Source organism: Xiphias gladius, chromosome 19 (genome assembly GCF_016859285.1).
Source record: "Xiphias gladius isolate SHS-SW01 ecotype Sanya breed wild chromosome 19, ASM1685928v1, whole genome shotgun sequence".
Taxonomy (NCBI): Eukaryota; Metazoa; Chordata; class Actinopteri; order Istiophoriformes; family Xiphiidae; genus Xiphias; species Xiphias gladius.
Genome location: NC_053418.1, coordinates 27,563,502 through 27,582,263, shown reverse-complemented (window position 1 = coordinate 27,582,263; position 18,762 = coordinate 27,563,502). Strand labels below are relative to the sequence as shown.

At 37.1% G+C, this 18,762-nt stretch overlaps 2 protein-coding genes across 7 annotated transcripts in view; one reads left to right on the top strand and one right to left on the bottom strand.

Annotated features, from left to right (window-relative positions):
* abca2 (ATP-binding cassette, sub-family A (ABC1), member 2) overlaps positions 1 to 2,919 on the top strand; it is a 136,917-nt gene extending 133,998 nt beyond the window's left edge. For all 5 annotated transcript variants that reach the window (XM_040154642.1, XM_040154641.1, XM_040154643.1 and 2 more), the window contains one exon: positions 1,114 to 2,919. In XM_040154642.1, the coding sequence (XP_040010576.1) occupies positions 1,114 to 1,149 (36 nt within the window). In that variant the 3' untranslated portion in view covers positions 1,150 to 2,919. The remainder of the gene's footprint in view (positions 1 to 1,113) is intronic.
* A 7,182-nt stretch (positions 2,920 to 10,101) lies between these two features.
* paxx (PAXX non-homologous end joining factor) lies at positions 10,102 to 18,555 on the bottom strand. 2 transcript variants are annotated; one of them, XM_040154447.1, is made up of 7 exons: positions 18,365 to 18,555; positions 17,644 to 17,704; positions 17,499 to 17,548; positions 17,076 to 17,260; positions 16,505 to 16,555; positions 10,538 to 10,631; positions 10,102 to 10,450 (listed from the first exon to the last, which is right to left on the bottom strand). In XM_040154447.1, the coding sequence occupies exons 1-7, from the start codon at positions 18,460 to 18,462 to the stop codon at positions 10,402 to 10,404; spliced, it is 588 nt and encodes a 195-aa protein (XP_040010381.1). In that variant the 5' UTR covers positions 18,463 to 18,555; the 3' UTR covers positions 10,102 to 10,401. The 2 variants fall into 2 exon arrangements, with proteins under 2 accessions (XP_040010381.1, XP_040010382.1); XM_040154448.1 differs by having other exon boundaries at positions 17,082 to 17,260.
* Positions 18,556 to 18,762: the final 207 nt, after the last annotated feature.

The following is an 18,762-nucleotide window of genomic DNA, read 5'->3' as shown; positions in this document are numbered from 1 at the left end:
TGTGTGTGTGTGTTTGTGTGTGTATTTATAGAAAGCATTGTATGAATGTGTGTGTGAATGTGGCATGTGTAGTGTAAAGCACTTTGAGTAGTAGATAAGACTAGAAAAGAGCTATATCAGTACAGTCCATTTACCACTCTTCCTTATTATTTGCTGATAAGAAATTCTTATCACAAGATAATTAATACACTGTTATAAGCCATTACATAAAAAGGGCAACAGTGACCAGTTGCTTGCCAAATTGTGAGCCCACATTTATCTGTACTGTTAAGCATCAAATCCCATTTCTTACTTGGCTTACTTTGTCTCAGCCAGCATTTATACCTGTCAGCTTCATCAGAGATCGTTCATATGTTACTAGTATTACCCACCGTCAGCATATCTTAATAGTCAAAACGCTTCATTTGGCATATCAAATGATGGCATACCAAATTAAAACACACTAAGGTTTGGGCAATATTGTTGCTTTTTGGGATAGATGAGAGCTGATTCAGTCATCAGCAAAAAAAGAAAAGCCTTTCCAGCCGCAACCTCCCCTCTTTCCATGTGTTGTATTTATGTCTGAGTGAAGCTTTTCTGTCTAAATATAAATATGAGTCGTACTTAACAGTCTAATCATTTTGAGTATGAAAATCAACATGTGTGAATAACATTTTTTGCTTGTTTCTGTTGCATCTTACTTTGTATTTCATGTGGGAAATTTTTATCAGGCGAATGTGAATATTAGTATCTCATTAACAAATGGTTGTGTATTAGACTGCAATAAGGCACCCTTTTGCCAGTGATAAATGTTAGTAACTCACTAGTAAGATTAATGAGTAGTAAGCAGTGACTTGATCTTGCCAAATAGTGAGCTCGCATTGACGTATGAAAACCGTTTTAACTTGTTTATAATTGTTTATTAATGATTTTTTAAGTGTTAACAACTCATTTAATAACCTAATTATAAACATTTGTAAATCCTTTTATAAGGGTAGTCTTACTGTAATGTGGTACAAGATAACCTGTATATGCATGTTTGTTTGCGTGCGTGCGTGTGTGTGTGTGTGTGTGTGTGTGTGTGTGTGTGTGTGTGTGTGTGTGTGTGTGTGTGTGTGCGTGCGTGTTTGGCAGGTGCAGCTCTCCTTCAACACCGACACTCTCTGTTGAAATGAGCCACTTACAGAGCAGAGAGACAAGGAAAGCAACAGAGAGGGAAAGTCCAAACCCATCTGACTGAGCTCTGAGGCCTGGAAGGAAAATGGATCTGCTGCTTTAACCCTGAGGAGGACCAAAACTCTCTGCATCATGGAACATGGGACCAGTAGTTCAGTATTTCAGCCTCAAATTCTTCATCCCAGGAGGAACTGAGGTAGTTTCAGTCGGATCACATGACCTGCAGGTGGAGACACAGCAGCAGCAGTGCTTGCATTTGGATTGAACACTTTATCCTGGAATGTTTCCATTTTCTTTTTTTTGAGAATGTATTTCACTAGGTGGCGGATGGATACAGTAGGTTAGCTGCCTTTGCTAGCAACTGAACATATAATTGGTGATATGTTAAAAACCAAGTGTTTGACACCACAGGTTACTCTGAGTTGGTTGTACATGTTCCCTGCCAAAGGGCCTCATGTAACCAAAATGGGCCCTTGCTGTATCAAACTAGACCTGCCCTGAGAGCATGCCGTGATGAAGCTGATTCCCAGCTGTAATGTAATACAGTCTATTTTTCTGTGGCAAGAAGAATGATTTATTTTGGATATTGATATATGGACTGATGCGTGAAATTTATTTTGCAATAACACAGGACTTGGTGAATAGCACCATGGGAAATGACAGGTGTGGACATGCGTGCAAGCTGTTGGTCTTTTCAGAGACACAGAGGGAATGTACATGGCATGGCAAAGGCCTCCATTCTTACAACTTGTTTTGAAACTGTACAATTTATTCTCTTTCTACTAAAGGCTCTCTTTTGTGCTTTTAACATATCATTATGTTGTGTACTCAGCAAAGAAGATCCTCTATAAACCGGGCACAGTGTATAATAATAGTAACTCCATCTCCACTGAAGGTTATCAGCATTCTAACAGTCTGAAACTGAAGTGAACTCTGCTCATGTTCCCTGACAATAACTGCACTACCATCACTGTGATACTAAAGAGAACTCTCAAATCAGAATAATCTGTTGTTTTAGCTTGGGTACAGGACATGTTTTATGATTTGCAGATGATCTCGTAATTTTTTATGGAATCTGGAGGACTCAAAATGTGCAAAATATCCACATTTAGAAAAACGTTGATTTTTCTCTGACTCTACATTGGCATGTGGTTTTAACTGGTCTCTCATTAGTTTTGTCATACTTGAGTTGTAACCTGTCCTGTCAAAATAATTACTGTTTCACTACTTCTTTCACAGCTAATTGCAGTCATTTTTTTGGTGATTATTACAGCACTGGTGGGCGTTTTTCCTAATTGAAGTGGTTATCATTAAACAAGAAATTAACTTGTAATTTCTTTCTTTTCTGAGAATGTAAAGGACGGAAGTTTGTTGTTGAAATATTGAATTAATTCTATTGTAACATACAGTCCAAACAAAACACTAACATATATAAGACCATATCACTGATTTTTGTGAACTTAAATCTCAGTGGGATGACTGAGTTTAATTTTGAACTCTCTGTGATTATAACAACATCAAACCATGGAACTTGTTTTCAATGATAAAAAGAAGAATCAGAGATCAGTAAAATTCATAAATGTATTATGCAGTCAAACAATGAAGAGGTAGCTCATGTCACCAGCAACCACTGGAGTTAGGTGCAATCATAGAAAAATATTTCAAATATTATTTGACTTTTTTCTATATTTAATATGGATGTATGACTGTATTTTGTGGGACGTAAAGCATCATTAGACCCTCATTTTGACAAAACCTCTGACATTAGCGTTGTAGCTCATGTATGATTAAACATGTATTGTTTCTGAACTCTGTTTTGCATTGGATGGTCGTGTTTTTATTTTGCTGTGTGAAAGGGTTACAGTGACCCTCCACTCAAAAATGTATTTAACTTATCGTTATTTCTCTTGGATATTTGAGCTTCACCATTCAGAAAGATTTGTGCTTTCATTCTCGAGACCTATAAGGCTGTTTTCACATTCATCTGCTGAAGGGTTCCCCCTTCTCTTTGTTTCACTCACTTCAAATCTCAGTTTAAGGGTAGGTTCACATTTTTTCAAGTCTGTCTTATACATTATATGCCCTTATGTACATTGAATGAGGTATTTGTTCACTGTAATTGCTTCTCTTGTTCATTCTGGCCACAAGGAAATCCCTTTTTAAAGATATTTCAATGTAAGTTATGAGTGAAAATGTATTCTTAAGTTCAACCAAAGCTACTGGTTCCGTTATGGTCCCAAGGAAATCTGTAGAGTGAGTGCTCCGAGACGGCCTTCCGTATTCCCCTAATTTACGTCAGTTGTACACTTTTTGAAATAATAAACAAAGTTTGATGATGAAAAGCAACAAAAAGAGGCAAATCACTCCAAACACAAGTGAAAGACAGCTGAAATAGAAAGACAAAACAATGACATCATGGAAAAACATGATGAACACAGTGCCATGGACACCCTGCAAGCTAGCCTTGGTGAAATAAATGCTATACACTCAGATATGAAGACGGAGTTAAACAACTTTCAGGACACCTTTTTCAGAAATATGAAGGATGAACTGGCAAATTTCAGAAAGACAATAACCAGAAGTTATTTAAATTGCAACAGATCTGAAAGTTATATTGAACAGACTGAAAGAGGTGGAACAACGAGTGATGGACATGGAAGAATGGAGTGCTGAAGCTAAAGAGCTGTTACGGCATACCCTACTAATTCAAGGAAACATCCAAGCAAAACTGACAGATCTAAAGCACGCTCACAAAGAAATATACATTAACGCAGGATACCAAAATGCGCTCAGACAACTCATAAGAGTTCATGAAGAAGGTAACGTCGCTCTCCAACACTGAACTTGGAATACAACACGACCATAGAGTACTCAGGCTCAAACCACCAGGACATGCCAACCCTTGGTCGGTGGTGGTTTACTTTCGTGAATACAGGACCAAAGAATTGGTGCTTCACTCGAAAAAGAGAGAAATTTACTTGAACGGAAGAAAGGAATGTACTTCGACCAAGACCACGCCATTGAAATTCAGAGGGCGAGGAAGGCATACATATCTATCAGAAAACTACTTAAAGATGTTCCCAGATGTTCCCTGGCAAAATCCAGGGTAGTTTTTGATTGCAGTCCCATCATCCATAACAGTGCAACCACATCCATTCAACAGGAGGACAGGACAGCAGCCCGGCTTCAACAAAAAGTGGTGACAGCCAAAGTGGAGCATCTTTATTTAACCTAGCGGTGATTTCGCAACACATGGCTCAGTTGAATGCAGTGTATTGTAGCTCCCAAGTCTTCCCAAGTCAAGGGTCTTTCCCTCAATTTCTCCTGACAACTAAATAAATCTTGATGGTGATAATTGTATAGTTGTTTGATTGCTCAAATGTTAAGCTACAATAATATTGGTTAAATCATAAACAGGTGTGCCAAAATTTGATTCCATGGTAACGTTGTATTGTAAAAAAGTGCACATATTATTGCTCTTAATACCTGAGCAAGCCAAACATGGAGCAGGAAGTCACAAAATGATGCCTACTTTTAACTACACTTTGTTGTAACCATTGCTTTTTGCTTTTTCACAGAAAAACTGCAACTTCAATTTTAGAACATTTTTGACCACTATATTCTGTATTATCATGTAACCTGAGCTCTGACAAGTAGCAATCCACAAATGTGTAAAACCCGTTTCACATGTACAAATGGATTTACAAATGTGTAAATGTTTACAGAGTTATGCGTATTTGCAAATATCTCCGTATTTTTGTGGACATGATTTTACACAACACAATTAAAGAAATACATATTTGTAGATAGTGAAATATTTATGGATCATAGTACACATTTGTGGATTGTCTTCGGAAGGTTACAACCATTAAAGTCTAGTAAAAACTTCCAGAGTAACATAACTTAAATTCGGTCTTTTCTTTCTGTAGCAGATGCTGACACTCTAATTCAAGCCTTTGTGTCACCCAGACTTGATTATTGTAATTTCTTGTTTTAAGGCCTGACATGTGCTAGTACTTAAAGTTGTCAAATGGTTCAGAATGCAGCAGCAACTATTTTAATTAAATCCAGACAATTTGACCACATCACACCAATTTTAGCGTCCCTTCACTGGATCCCTATCCATGTCAGATCAGGCTTTAAGGTGCTTCTAATGACATACAAAATCATACTTGAAATGGGAATGCTCCATCATACCTGTGTGATCTCTTTAAACCTTATATTCTCTTCGCTCTCAGAATGCAGGGGTCTTGCTTGTCACCAGAGTTACAAAGAGGTCAGCAGGCTGCAGGGCCTTTTCCCCTCCTCTAGAACAACCTCCCTGCTGACATCAGACAGTCTGACACCATTAGGTTTTTAAATCCAAACATAAAAATCATCTTTGTGCCTTAACTTTCAGTTAGTGGCCTATTCTTTGAATAGCCTACTTCAGGCCTTGTACCTGTTAATATTTGGTTTATAGAATGCAGAAATCTAAGGTTAAATAGAAATGCATAACTGTTAAGATGGGCAGCATATGATAGATGGTGATTTTAAACTTCCACAGCTTGAACTGAGGTTTAAGCAAAGGATTCAGAACGGCATTACATCATATTGCTTAATCTCTTCCAACAGAGGTTTAGAAATTTTCAAGCTAAACAGGATTTCCTCAGATATCTCCAACTTAAGCAACTTTCTGATAGAAATTGTAAAATTACTAAAGAAACAAGAATTAGTTTCATAAATGTCTTTAAAGAGGTACTGCACACTTAACCATGTCTTCTGAGCTGGAAACTAAATGATATGACTGTACTGTGATGAAACACATCAGTGCTGCTGTTGATATTAACATTTCTCACCAAAATGATAAAAATCGGCATTTCATGCGTTGAAAATGCCTCAACAAGCCATCTACTGTTTTCAAACATACTGAACCTTGCAAGGCCAATGAGAGTCAACCATTTGGGACTTATTTACATCATGAAATTTATATTAAAAAATGTTAACACCCTCTAATCAGAGGTGGGTGACCCACCTCCCCGAGCACCCTTCCTTCAGTGGGAGTCTGTGAAACTGCACTCATTTTCAAATATATACAGACATATTTGGTACAATGGTTGGGACGTGTGCTTTTGGCAGCTGTAGCAGCACCACCTCATATGGCTCGGCAGCAGGTCCCTTGATAGCAACACACTGCTATGTTCACTTGCAATCGGCATTTTTCAGAGAGTGCCATTCTAACTACACGCTCAGATCCGAGAGCTCTGGCTTCAGGCATTACTGAGGCTGAGGATATGGCTTGGTTAGGCTCAGAGCTGGGGGTGAAGTTACACTTTAATGAAACATATAAAGGTAACTTCCAAAGAAAACTGGTTTCAAGAATATATACTCTTGCTTCCAATCTCTGAAGAACTATTCCACTTTGTTACAACCAAGTGAGAGAAGAAAGCAAACATAACTCTAACATAAGAGGAATGGTTAAACATATGTAAAATACAGTCTACCAACTTTAGTTCTGGCCAATGGTTATAATTTTGGAAGAATACTATCAGGTTTTTCATTACACCAGAGGTAAAATATTTTCAGAATGGCAGACCAGATTCTGGGCACTGTTAGAGACGATATAGCAAAGCAAAGTCTGATCATGTATTTAAATGTATCTTTATCTTTTTAAAGATATAAAGGTACATGTGAATTTGTCTTGGTGTTTTTAGTGAAGTCCATCCAGTTAACCTATGTAGCCTACATCACAGTGTAGTCCCAACACTAAAAATAAAACGTAGAGATGAATGATAGACACGGTCAAGCCTAGGAAGTAATGAGTCTGATGCCTGCATATACAGGGTATCACCATATTCTAGATTGGTTAAAAATGTGGACTGAACAAGATTTTTTTTTTTTTTTTTTCTGTAAAGGTAAAGAATTTCTTAAAATGGAAATAAAAACCTATCTGGGTTTCAACTTTTTTTCTTTTTTTTTTTACAAGGTAATCAGTTTGAGCATGGAAATATAATTTGTCATCTGGCCATTTTCCAAGATGTTTTTTTACTAATAAGACTGTAACTCTGGACGACAGTCACTTGAATTGTCTAAGTCAGACTGCTGAAGCCTCATTATAGCTTTGGATGAATTTTAGAGTGTATTTTTACACACAATAAGGACTGTATTTTGTCCCCCATCACCTACATCCCTTTAGGGAGGGATGCTTTTGTGTCCAAAATGAAGAACAGAAAACAATTACAGTGAACAAAACCCATTTCAATATACAAAAAAATCATGTGAGTATTGTATAAAGATACCTTTGAAAAAATGTAAGTGTATCCCTTAACGTGTACCTGTGAGCATGATTTGTAACAATCCAAGTAGTTTGGAGCCAATCATGGTCCAATATGCATTTACACAAGTGTGATGCGGAAACATCTGCGTACCCTGAGAATGAACTTTGAAGCAAAGTAGAACACATAAAAAAAACACAATTTTTTTTAATTTTCCTAATTGGAACTTTTCTTTGTGTAAAAAAAAACAAAAAACTTTCAAACACAAATTATTGTCAAAGCAGGGTATTTTTATGTGTTTGAAAACATGTCTAGAGGGGCTCTTTAAGGCTTTATTTGTAAAAGTAATAATCTTACAGTTTTTCGCAGTAGGTTTGGCACAGTTGTCAAACATGATTCTCAACACTGAAATTCTCAAAATTTCTAAATAGCTTATACAGTATACAACAACAAAAAGAACAACCATAATCAATATCTCTAAAATTTGAGAAATTCCAAATCCTGTTCATTTTTACAACTTAATTTGTTTTTTGAAAAACAGAAATGTTTGACAAATTAAACTATGAAAGGTCCTAGAATCAACTGCAACATTTTTTTTAATTTACATTTTATTTCTTTTAATATTAACATAATATTCAAATCTTTAATTCAGTATTCGGGTATAAAAACTTGCATTCATAGTGCCATCTATAGATGTCATCTCCCCTACATATATTGCACTTGTGCAGCCCCATATCAGCACCCTCCCACCTCCGTTTTTAATAGTCGGCACTATGCAGTTACTGTGTTAGTCCTCACCAGGTTCGTGCTAAACACGCTGGACCCCATCTGATCCAAACAAATTTATTTTGGTTTCATCTGACAAAGTTTTGTGTTGTTTTGTGAGCTTTATCACATTATCTGATCACTCACTGAAACACCAATTTCCACAGATAATCCTTGTGCCAAGTCAGGAACAAACACTGTTCTGTTTTTCAGTGCAAGGCTGCATTAATAGCAAATTGTGCATGGCGAAATTTTTCAACAGCACCTTCTGTTATTGGTGTTATGACTCTTCCTGTACCTCCTAACCACTGCTGCAGCTGTGTTTCAGCTCATGTTCAGTAGCCTATTGATGCTCTTGTACCTTCTCCATCTTTATTCAGTCTCACAATCTGGTTTGTTACTTGTTAAAGGTTCTATATGTAAGTCTTTGCTATTGCTATATAGCCAACATTAGCATTAACAGCTATTTACTTACCAGTCTAGAAGAAACGTTGCTAGTTCAGCATCAAACTTCATTCCTTTACTCGCCAAGAGGGGGGATAAAACTGAGTGAGGGACAGGTGAGGTTGCTGAAGCAGTGACAATTTCTTCTAAATATTTTACACCATGACAAGAACGAGCATAGCAAGCACATCAACAAGGTCTCTCACAGGCAGAAATTCAGAAATTTCACAGCAGGAGGACTGGAAAGCGCTGCAAGTACGACTGACAGCCTAAATCTACAGAAGAAGTGTGGTATTGTTTTTGAAAGCACCTCCATTTTCCTGTATTTTTTCAAAAGGGCCTAAAAACGTTTGCACAATACTCTATGTGTGAACGACTACATGTACTGTACATATACACACATACACCATAACCTAACCCTATATTTTTCAAACATTGATTTTATGTAAGTGAGACAATTCATGTAATCCTGTGTCCACTAAATGGAACCTCATGCATCAGTAGTCACTCTATTTCAACTACAAATCATGCAGTTGTACAATTTAATACAAATACCTCTATAGTAACTTTTTCTTTGCAAAACTGTTCATCTCTGTGACTATTAATGGAGTGTGTTTACTACACAAACAATATTTTGTGCAACTTAGGTCTATTGTGTGTAGCATCTTGATCATCGTATTTCATAGAGCTCAAGAGCACCATGTGACAGAAGTCTACAAGGCTGGGGTAGATGCCATGTGAGAAACCGTCCCATAGTCATTTGCAAAAGAAGTGGTACATTAGCACTGGATGAGTAAATCACATGGATTATGTCTCATGCAAGTTCTTTCACCTTGACAATATTTGTGTTCTTTTTTTAAATATATATTTGGAAAATGTATGCAAAAGAAACGACTCCAAAAGGAATGGTATGGTCGCAGTTCAACACTCTATGGGCTGTGTAGTTGTTCTTTCCAGAGCTCAGAGCACATGATATATTGACATAGATTTAAAACATTCAATGTTCAAAGTTTCACGTAATTGGCTGTTCTATATTATTACTATAAAAACAATAGTATTATTATCAATAATAAGAATAATTATTAGTTATCCCTATTAATTAATTATCTAATTATTAGTAATCAAATCAATAGTAATCGAAGTAACATGCAACGCAAACTGATTCCCAGAATGGACATATCAGTAACTTCAATCATCATGCATCCATGCAGGATGATTTCAATCATAATATAATATCAAACAGAGTAGAAACAACCCCTTTATCAAATGGATGAAACACAAGAAAAGTGTCAATAGCATTTGGAGATGCGCCCTCTGGAAAACAGGGTATCTGGCCCTGCACATAATGTCTAGTCTGCGCACAGCCTTACAGAACGCAATGCCTGAATGTGAGGAGCTGGGCTGATTTAACTTTTGTTTGTTTTAAGGATCAAGAATAATTTGCTTCAAGTACAATGCTATTTGTTTTACACACAGTCAGAGCTAATTTGTTGCAACTTGTTCTTTATTTCATTTACAGATTAATTTAAAGTCAAACTAATATCATAGAGTTAAAGCATCATTCATCACATTGAGATATTAAAATACCATTAAAAATCACTGTTCAAATTTTCATTGTGATTTATATCATATCCCATAAAGGCATTCAAGTGGCTGTGTTTAAAAAAGAATATGCATCAACTTCATAATTTTGCATTAACGGATCAAAAGAACAATCCTTGTTGGTTGTGCAGCAGTAATGTGAGAACATGGAGGACAAAAAGAGTTTGTGTTGTCTAAAGGATCAGTCTTCATCGGCATCATCAAAGGCCACACCAGTCGCTTGCAGCTTTCTGCAAAAAAGATGAACAGCTGCTGCTTTACATTCAGAGAGTGAATACTGTGGATACTGTTAAAGGTTTTTGAGAGATACACTGTACTTTTTAGTTCCTGGGTTAATGAGTGAAGCTCCTGGAAGTCGTCTCTTCACAGTCACTGAGGGAGCACAATTCTGCTGCTGCCGGGGCTCAAACTCTGAAGAAAACAAATATAATTTCCGTAAGCTGGTGAACTAAGCTGCCAACATTACCATCATCATTTTACCACATTTATAACATGGGCACTAAAAATTCTGGATTCTGATTGGTTGGAAGGTGTGGATTAACTTTCAGTAACCGGACAGTTTAACCGGACATCTATGTATGTTGTAGGTGACTGTTTGCCGTTCTAAATTAATGGGCCAGTATTAAACTGTAGGTAAAGTCTGCAACAGCTGTGCCCCAGCTAAATAGTTTGGAGCTAGGGTTATTGTGTATGCACTAACAACCAAAAAAGAAGATCAATAGCTTCTCAGTGAGAACCATGCAAAGATAATTTTAAATGTGAATCATATTTGCATGAAACTTGAAATCCAAATCTACTAATGGTAGGAAGAGGAAAGAAGTTTAAATAGAGGACATAAATAATGTTAGCCGTGATGAAGATAATATCCTGAGTCTGAGGCACAGCTGCAGGTGAAGAACAGAAGACCGGAGGGGAAATGCAACCAAAACCACACACAAAAAAGGAGATGTGTGAGAGAGACAGGAAAGGCACGTGTCTATGTCAGTGACAGAGCAGGGACAGAGAGGGCTATGTAATGTAAACTCCGACAGAAACTGTGGAGCTCAGAACTACATTCTATGGCGTTTAAAACAAGAAAGCAAGCTCAAATATTATTCATATAATATTTTTACTTTGATTATGTATGGCATTATGTTTGGCAAGTGGTCATGGTATAGGGGGGATATAATATCCTCCAAGTTTATAGGTTCCATAATTCCCCGGGGGCAAACCACCCTCTGCTTGGTGTTGGCTGGTTCTTAGCCATCATCCATTAGAAATCATGGAACCTGAAACTTGTTGGGTATTATCCCCTACATATTCCCCATGAGAACTTTACAAATAACTAAATATCTATTTCCTTATTAGAATTGATCTGATTTAGCTGGATATACAGTATTTCTCCCCGTCAAGCTCAGTGCAGTCAAAATGATCACAGTCAACAATCAGTATACTGTCACATGATAACAACACAACCAGCTCCATTCACTGATGAAGACCACAAGATCCAGTTGAAAGCTCAAAAAAGGGAACTTGGGTTAAATTATTTTGTTAAACAATTGTTCTCAAGGTCAAGAATGAACTTTCACTCTCAAATTTTATATAATATTTACATACATACGGTACATAACACTGCATTCATATGTATTTCTTTTAATCCAGCCAACCAACACTGGTTATAATGCATCTAACAAAAGAATTACAAATGCTATATAACCTACCACTAGCACGGGATGATATGTATCAGAATAATTTAATTGATTTGAGTTTTTGTTCTTGTACGATAAAATGTCCGCATCATGAATGCATGGTGTAATGCACAACAAGGTCATTTTTTCGTCATTTTTTTGTTTGATGACACTCACAAAAATGTATTTGTCGTTTTGCTGCTGCTCCTTTTCCATCAATTGTGTATGGGAAAAATGGTTTTTGGGCCAGTTTGCATCACATGATGAAGACTGAAGTTGCATCATCATGCACCAAAATTGCTTCACAGCCTAGCTTCAACTTTTGACTCTTTGTTTACATTTGAACATACATACAATAGATGAAAACAACATTGCTTTACCACAATTTCATTATCATTGAGTATAAAAATAAATAAAAAGAAAAGAAAAAGGGCTAATTTCCACAATTTAGTTAGTTAATGTTCAAGTTTTAGAGCTTGGGTATAGTTCATCTTCTCCAGGGCTTTGGTATATTATGGAAATTAATTGACAAATGTGTGGGCTGATTCAATATATTTGCATTTATGTAAGAAATACGATAAATAAAATAAAATATATTATTTACAAAATATTTGACTTCTTTGTCCTCCACAATCATCCCATATTGAATATTTTAAAATGTAAAATGTTCCACAATTATTTCTTTAGAATGAGATGTATATGCAAATGTATACTCATCAAGAAAAAGACATTTTCTTGATGAGTAAGCAGCTGTAGAACAAGTGTTCAGAAGTTTCAATATCAGAGTCACAGAAATGGTGGTTATTAAATCTAGGTTAAATTTGATTCTTATCCTTGGAGGGATGTATTTCCTTTAGGATTTTAAAGTGTATTTCTTTACATTTAGGCATTATTGGAAGAAATAAATATTTGGTTCTGCAATGATTTTGTGTGTGTGTGTGTGTGTGTGTGTGTGTGTGTGTGTGTGTGTGTGTGTGTGTGTGTGTGTGTGTGTGTGTGTGTGTGTGTGTGTGTGTGTGTTTGTGTGTGTGTGTGTGTGTGTTTGTGTGTGTGTGTGTGTGTGAGAGAGACGTCCATCTAATTACAATTTCTTCCTGATGGACCGGAATACTAAACTTTTCTGAAATTAATTAATTAATTCTTATTTCTGATAATCTTATTTCGTAAAAGATTATCACTACATTTACAGTCCAAAAAATGTATTCCTCTAATGTTAGGTGCTGTTATCTAGATGAATAGGTGCAATTCTGATTACTGTAAACCAAATTAATTAGGGCTTTAGGAATATTGTTTATAATGCTACTATGTACTGTAGATGAACAATAAGGTTAGTATTTATTAGTAAATCCCTCATTCCTTAATTCCATCGTTATTTAATAAATGGACAATTGACCATATACCTTTTTCCTGACCTTCTGATAACTCTAACAACTATATTATTCTATAATGGAACATTATACAATATAATGGAACAGGCGATAACTGCTACATTTGCTTTCTTGAGTTACAATAGTCCAATAAACGTGGAGGACAGCCTAAATAATAATTTAATTAATATAATAAATGTCCTTTGCCTCTATTTTTCAGGTAAGAGGTCCCTATGAATAGATGCATAAACACAACGATAATGATGCTCACCAGCAACAATGTGCCCTAAAGAAGCTACCTGCGACTGCACCTGGATAACTTGGCAGTAGCAAGGTCAAACTTACTGTAAGTACCTATTCAGTACAATTAATACATATTTGGACAATCATTTTTTAATCCAGCACATTGGACTTGAAATGAAACAATGCCTGAGATGAAAGTGCTGACTCTCAATTTAAGGACACTTTGACTGTGATAATAATAATAAAAATCACAAACACTTCCCATCCAATCTGATGGAGCTTGAGAGGATCTGACAGGAAGAATGAAACTACCCAAAATGCAGGTGTGCTAAACTTGTAGAGACTTACCCAAGAAGACTGGAAGATGTAATTGCTGCCAAAAGGGCCTCTACAAAGTACTGAATTAAGGGTCTGAATACTTTTGTAAATGAGAGATTTGAGTTTTTAATTTTTAATAAATTAGCAAAAATGTCTAAAAATATGTTTTCACTTTGTCATAATGAGTTATTGGGTGTAGATTGATGGGCAAAAATGGGAAATTTTATCCGTTTCAAATAAAATCTACAACAAAATAAACTGTGCAAAAAGCGAAGGGGCCTGAATACTTTCTGAAGCAACTGTAAATGGCCTTGAGAGACATCAAGGAAGAACTGTGGATGAGGAGAGGCACTCAGCTATGCTGCTGTGTGTCGGGGATAAACACATGACTGCTCTCTGTGTCTCTAACTCTACCTACTGAGGGACAGCATGGCCATGAGTTTTGCTACTACTGCAAAACATGGTTTATTCATGAGTTCAGTTCAGAGGACTGAAACCATGGGAAGTGGATTGGGCTGTTAGCCTTGTTGGCCATTGTCACGTCTTAACTAACTATATAACACAAAAGACACTGGAACTTGACACTCTGTGTAGTCACTGAAAAATTGATATTTATAATTTTCTGTAGAATTCTTTTAAAGAATTTTCTATTACCCTGTTCAGGTTTTCTAGTAGTGTTTCAAAAATATCCTACCTGATTTGTAGATCATACCAAGATTAGTTCATGTTGCCGTAAGAAGATGAAATAGGCAACTATTTGTTTATCAGATTTTCAGCAATAATTTTTCACGATAAACAGGCTCAATTAAACATTAAAAATAATTTCATAAATAAAGAAATACAACATGAAAAAATTGGCCGCATTTTAAATTCTACATTCAATGGCACTATTGTGGTATTTAACGGCAGATGGTTGTGGATCATTGTGTGGTAAATAAACCGGAAAACATGATGATGAGAATTTCTTCAAGATGTCCAAAGTGAATTCAAAAGTGAATTCAACTTCAGAGAGAGATCATCTGCTCCTGGCAGTATATGTGATCTGCTGTATTCACATTTTGACATCCCAGACAACAAGAAGTTTCCTCTGAGAAAAGCTTTCACAGAATTACTAATCCATGGGGATGAGTCCTGGGCTTAAAGGGGATGAAAGCAGAAAATTGGTTATGATTGTCACAACCTCTAACATGCCCATCTATAATGTATTATAATGTGTTCTTTATGATCCCTCCCCATTTTCCAAGTTTGCTGTAGGTACACCAGGCATGCCTGGCTACGAAAGTACCAAAATTATATCTTGATCATCTTTGAGATTTTTCCACAACTTGACTGGAGTCCACCAGTGGTAAATTCAACTGATTGGACTTGATTTGGAAAGACACACAACTGTCTAAGACAATGCATATCAAAGCAAAAACCAAGCCATGAGGTCGAAGGAAGTGCCTGCAGAACTCAGAGACAGGATTATGTCCAGGCACAGATCTGGGGAAAGCTACGAAAAAATTTCTTTGACGGTTCCAGCACAGTGAACACAGGGGCCTCCACAAACTTAAATTGAAGAAGTTTGGAACAACCAGGGTTCTTGGTAGAGCTGGCTGCCAAACTGAGCAATCAGGGGAGAAGGGCCTGGTAAGAGAGGAGACCAAGAACCCAATGGTCACTCTGGCTGAGCTCCAGAGATCCTGTGTGGTGATGGGAGAAACTCCCAGAGGGACAACCATCACTGCAGCACTCCACCGATCTGGGTTGTATGGCAGAGTGGCCAGACGGAAGCCTCTTCTCAGTGAAACACACATGAAAGCTGCTTGGAGTTTGCAAAAAAGCACCTAAAAGACTCTCAGACTGTGAGAGACAAGATTCTCTGGTCTGATAAACCAAGATTGAACTGTTTGGCCACAATTCTAAGTGTAATCTCTGGAGGAAACCAGGCACAAGCTCATCACCTGCCCAAAACCATCCCAATGGTGAAGCAGGGTGGTGGAAGCAGCAAGCTGTTGGGGTGTTTTTCAGGGGCAGGGACAGGAAGACTGGACAGGGTTGAGGGAAAGCTGAACAGAGCAAAGTACAAAGATATCCTTAATGAAAACCTGATCAGACAGACTCTTTGCTCCTCAAGCACATGACATAGTTTTAATAGAACCTATCAATCACAGCTGTCAACCATGCTGAGACACGCCTCTTTTCATATTCAATTCAATTAAATTTTATTTATAAAGTGCCAAATCATAACAGAGGTTAACTCAGGGCCCTTTTCATGTAGAGCAGGTCTACACCAGACTCTTTATAGTTCTATTTACAGAGACCCACCATTCCCACATGATCAAGTACTTGGTGACAGCGCCGAGGAAAAACTCCCTTTTAACAGGTAGAAACCTTGAACACAACCCGACTCATAGTGGGCGGCCGTCTGCCCCGACCAGTTATATCATCAAATAAGTTATTAAAAACAAACTTAGCAGAAAAATGACCACTTGATCATATGTCAGCATGATTGAAAATTACCCAAAATCACAGAAACCACCTTTTGGAAAAAAAATAGTTTCACATGTACTTTGAATTTTTAGTTTGGCCCATGTCCCATTGCTAATATGGAGGGGGTGATGTTTATGACTATACTTATAAGTTATACGTATACTAAAGGATGCAATTTCCTGAATGGAAATTACACCTTGTAGCTTTAAAAACATACCTGTGGGATGCCTTGGGTGATTTTTCACTGGACTGACAGGCAGGGGTCTAACTGAGGAGAATGACAAAACACAGTCAGCACTGATTCCAAAGAGAAAGTGGGTTTTAACTAGGGCTGAAGAATTAATCGAAATAAAATCAAAATTGCAATATGGCCAAGAGCAATATCCAAACTCAAGGAGCTGCATTTTTTTTAATCACAGAAAAATGTTTCATGACTTACTATACCATTATAAATCAAGCACTCTGATGCTACAGAAATGCCACAGCCTAAAATTCATGTTCTCCAGACATAAAGGAACATGCTTATTTGGTACAGACCTCAGAGAAAGAAAAAAAAAAGGAAGAAAAAAAAATTATCACATCATCGTCATTTTTATGTTTTTTTTTTCAGTAAAAGTGGCATGATACCATTACCACTCAAATTGTGATTCATATCACAATTGCAATATCAATTGCAATGCGATTTTTTTGCATATTGTTCAGCCCTAGTTTTATTTCTACATAAGTTCCTATCAGACCAAATCCTCTCATATGTGAAACAACTGCAATGAGTCACAAGAAGAAAGTACATTTACTGTCAAGCTGAGTGAGGCTGTCAGCCATCCTGAACAGCAGTTCCTTCAGTTCCTCTGTAGCCTCTGGGCCTTCCAGCCTGGATAGGGTAACACTTAGGTCACCTGGACTGGAGCCCACATGCAGCTCTGCCCCGGTGTCAGTAACCACAACAGACCCGTCCCCACTACCACAGGCCAACCTGAGGGAATGACAGAGGATAATTCAGTCTAAGGTCCCTAAAGTTGATTTCATGATCACATTTTCTGATCCATATAGTCACTCACACACAATGCGCGTGGAAGCTACTCAGTCTTAATGCTAAGATTGTTCTGCTGCTGCCTGTGCAGCTTCACTGGCACCACTGAATTCTAGTACCTTCATAGAAATAATTCATGTTACAAAACATGGTTTTCAAAGAGGACAGATTGTACTCTTACCTGAGTTTTAGGACATAATCCTCTGTAGATTTCAAGGCAAACCTCTGTCTCTAAACAAGCAAGTCAAAAGTCAGCACTTTCACTGATGCACTTTTTATTATTATCACAGTTAAACTCATGGGGGATGTCCGAAGGTGAAACTTACAAACTGGTTCAGTGTGTCCTCGGTGTACTCTGTGCTCCAAACATCAGAGGCATCTGTCAAACTACAGCAGATGAACAAAAACATGATGATGAAAATACTTGCATTAAATCACACTTGGTCGCACGTCCTTACAAGGGGAGGGCGCACTGACACAAACACGCACATGTACATCGTAATTCATGGCATGGTCTCAAAAATAATATAAGGGTGAATAAACATCTTCTTGACGTGGTCTAAAAGGGAACGATTTGCCTTTAGAAAAGGATAATCATTTGAAGGCACGTCAACTGGATTATTTGCCCTGTATTGCATGTGTTCATACTATTGTTTACACCCCTACGGTCTTTGAAGGAGAGAAATGTGAATCAAACTGCATTTAAATATTCGGAAATATTGTGTTTTCTGTTTCACAGGCAAATATACATTATCGTGAGAATACAACTGAAGATCGCAGTATTGATTTTGGGGGTCACTCTTCAATCCCATTTCTACATTATGTGATCATTTTATCCTGCTCGGTGGAGTATTGGGAGGTTACCGATAATTCATTTCAACGCTGCGTTTTGTTTTAAATTCTAACACAAAAGTAATTTTCCTGATAAACACCGGAATAATAAACCGTCGGATTTTAAATGGAGATTTGTTCAGCGTTCTCTCTGTTCACTAGTGAACACTATTTTGGTCACTTTCGTCTGCATTTTTAACTCAACCTCAGACTCACCAAATACAAAATATTCCGTTTTTTCTATGAGTATAGCAAATAAATTTAGACTGGCTCTTTTTATCCAACACAGTACAATATGTTTGGTTCTTATCCATGTTCCCTCCCTGAGTTTATTGCTAACTAACGAGGACCCAGGAAGCACAACAGAAAAAGCCTGTCTTCTTCGACGGCTTGTGCATAAATTCTTCTTCTTCTTCAATGGGTTTTTTTGAATGGGTGTTGGCAAACAAGCATTGCGCGTTAACGTCACCTACTGGACCTGCGTATGGAACAACAGATTTAAAAAAAAGAAAAGAAAAGAAAAAGAGAATTAATTAATCTCTGCTATACCCCGTTCTTTAAGGTAGTTAATTGACAGACTGTAATTGCCCTGAGGCCTTTCCTATTAGTCTGCC

Coding starts and splice junctions, on each gene's coding strand:
- paxx (XM_040154447.1), bottom strand. CDS start 18,462: ATGGATAAGAACCAAACATATTGTACTGTGTTGGATAAAAAGAGCCAG. Junction 17,705..18,364: donor AACGGAATATTTTGTATTTG/GTGAGTCTGAGG, acceptor CATCTGCTGTAG/TTTGACAGATGCCTCTGATG. Junction 16,556..17,075: donor CACTCAGCTTGACAGTAAAT/GTACTTTCTTCT, acceptor CATTCTCCTCAG/TTAGACCCCTGCCTGTCAGT.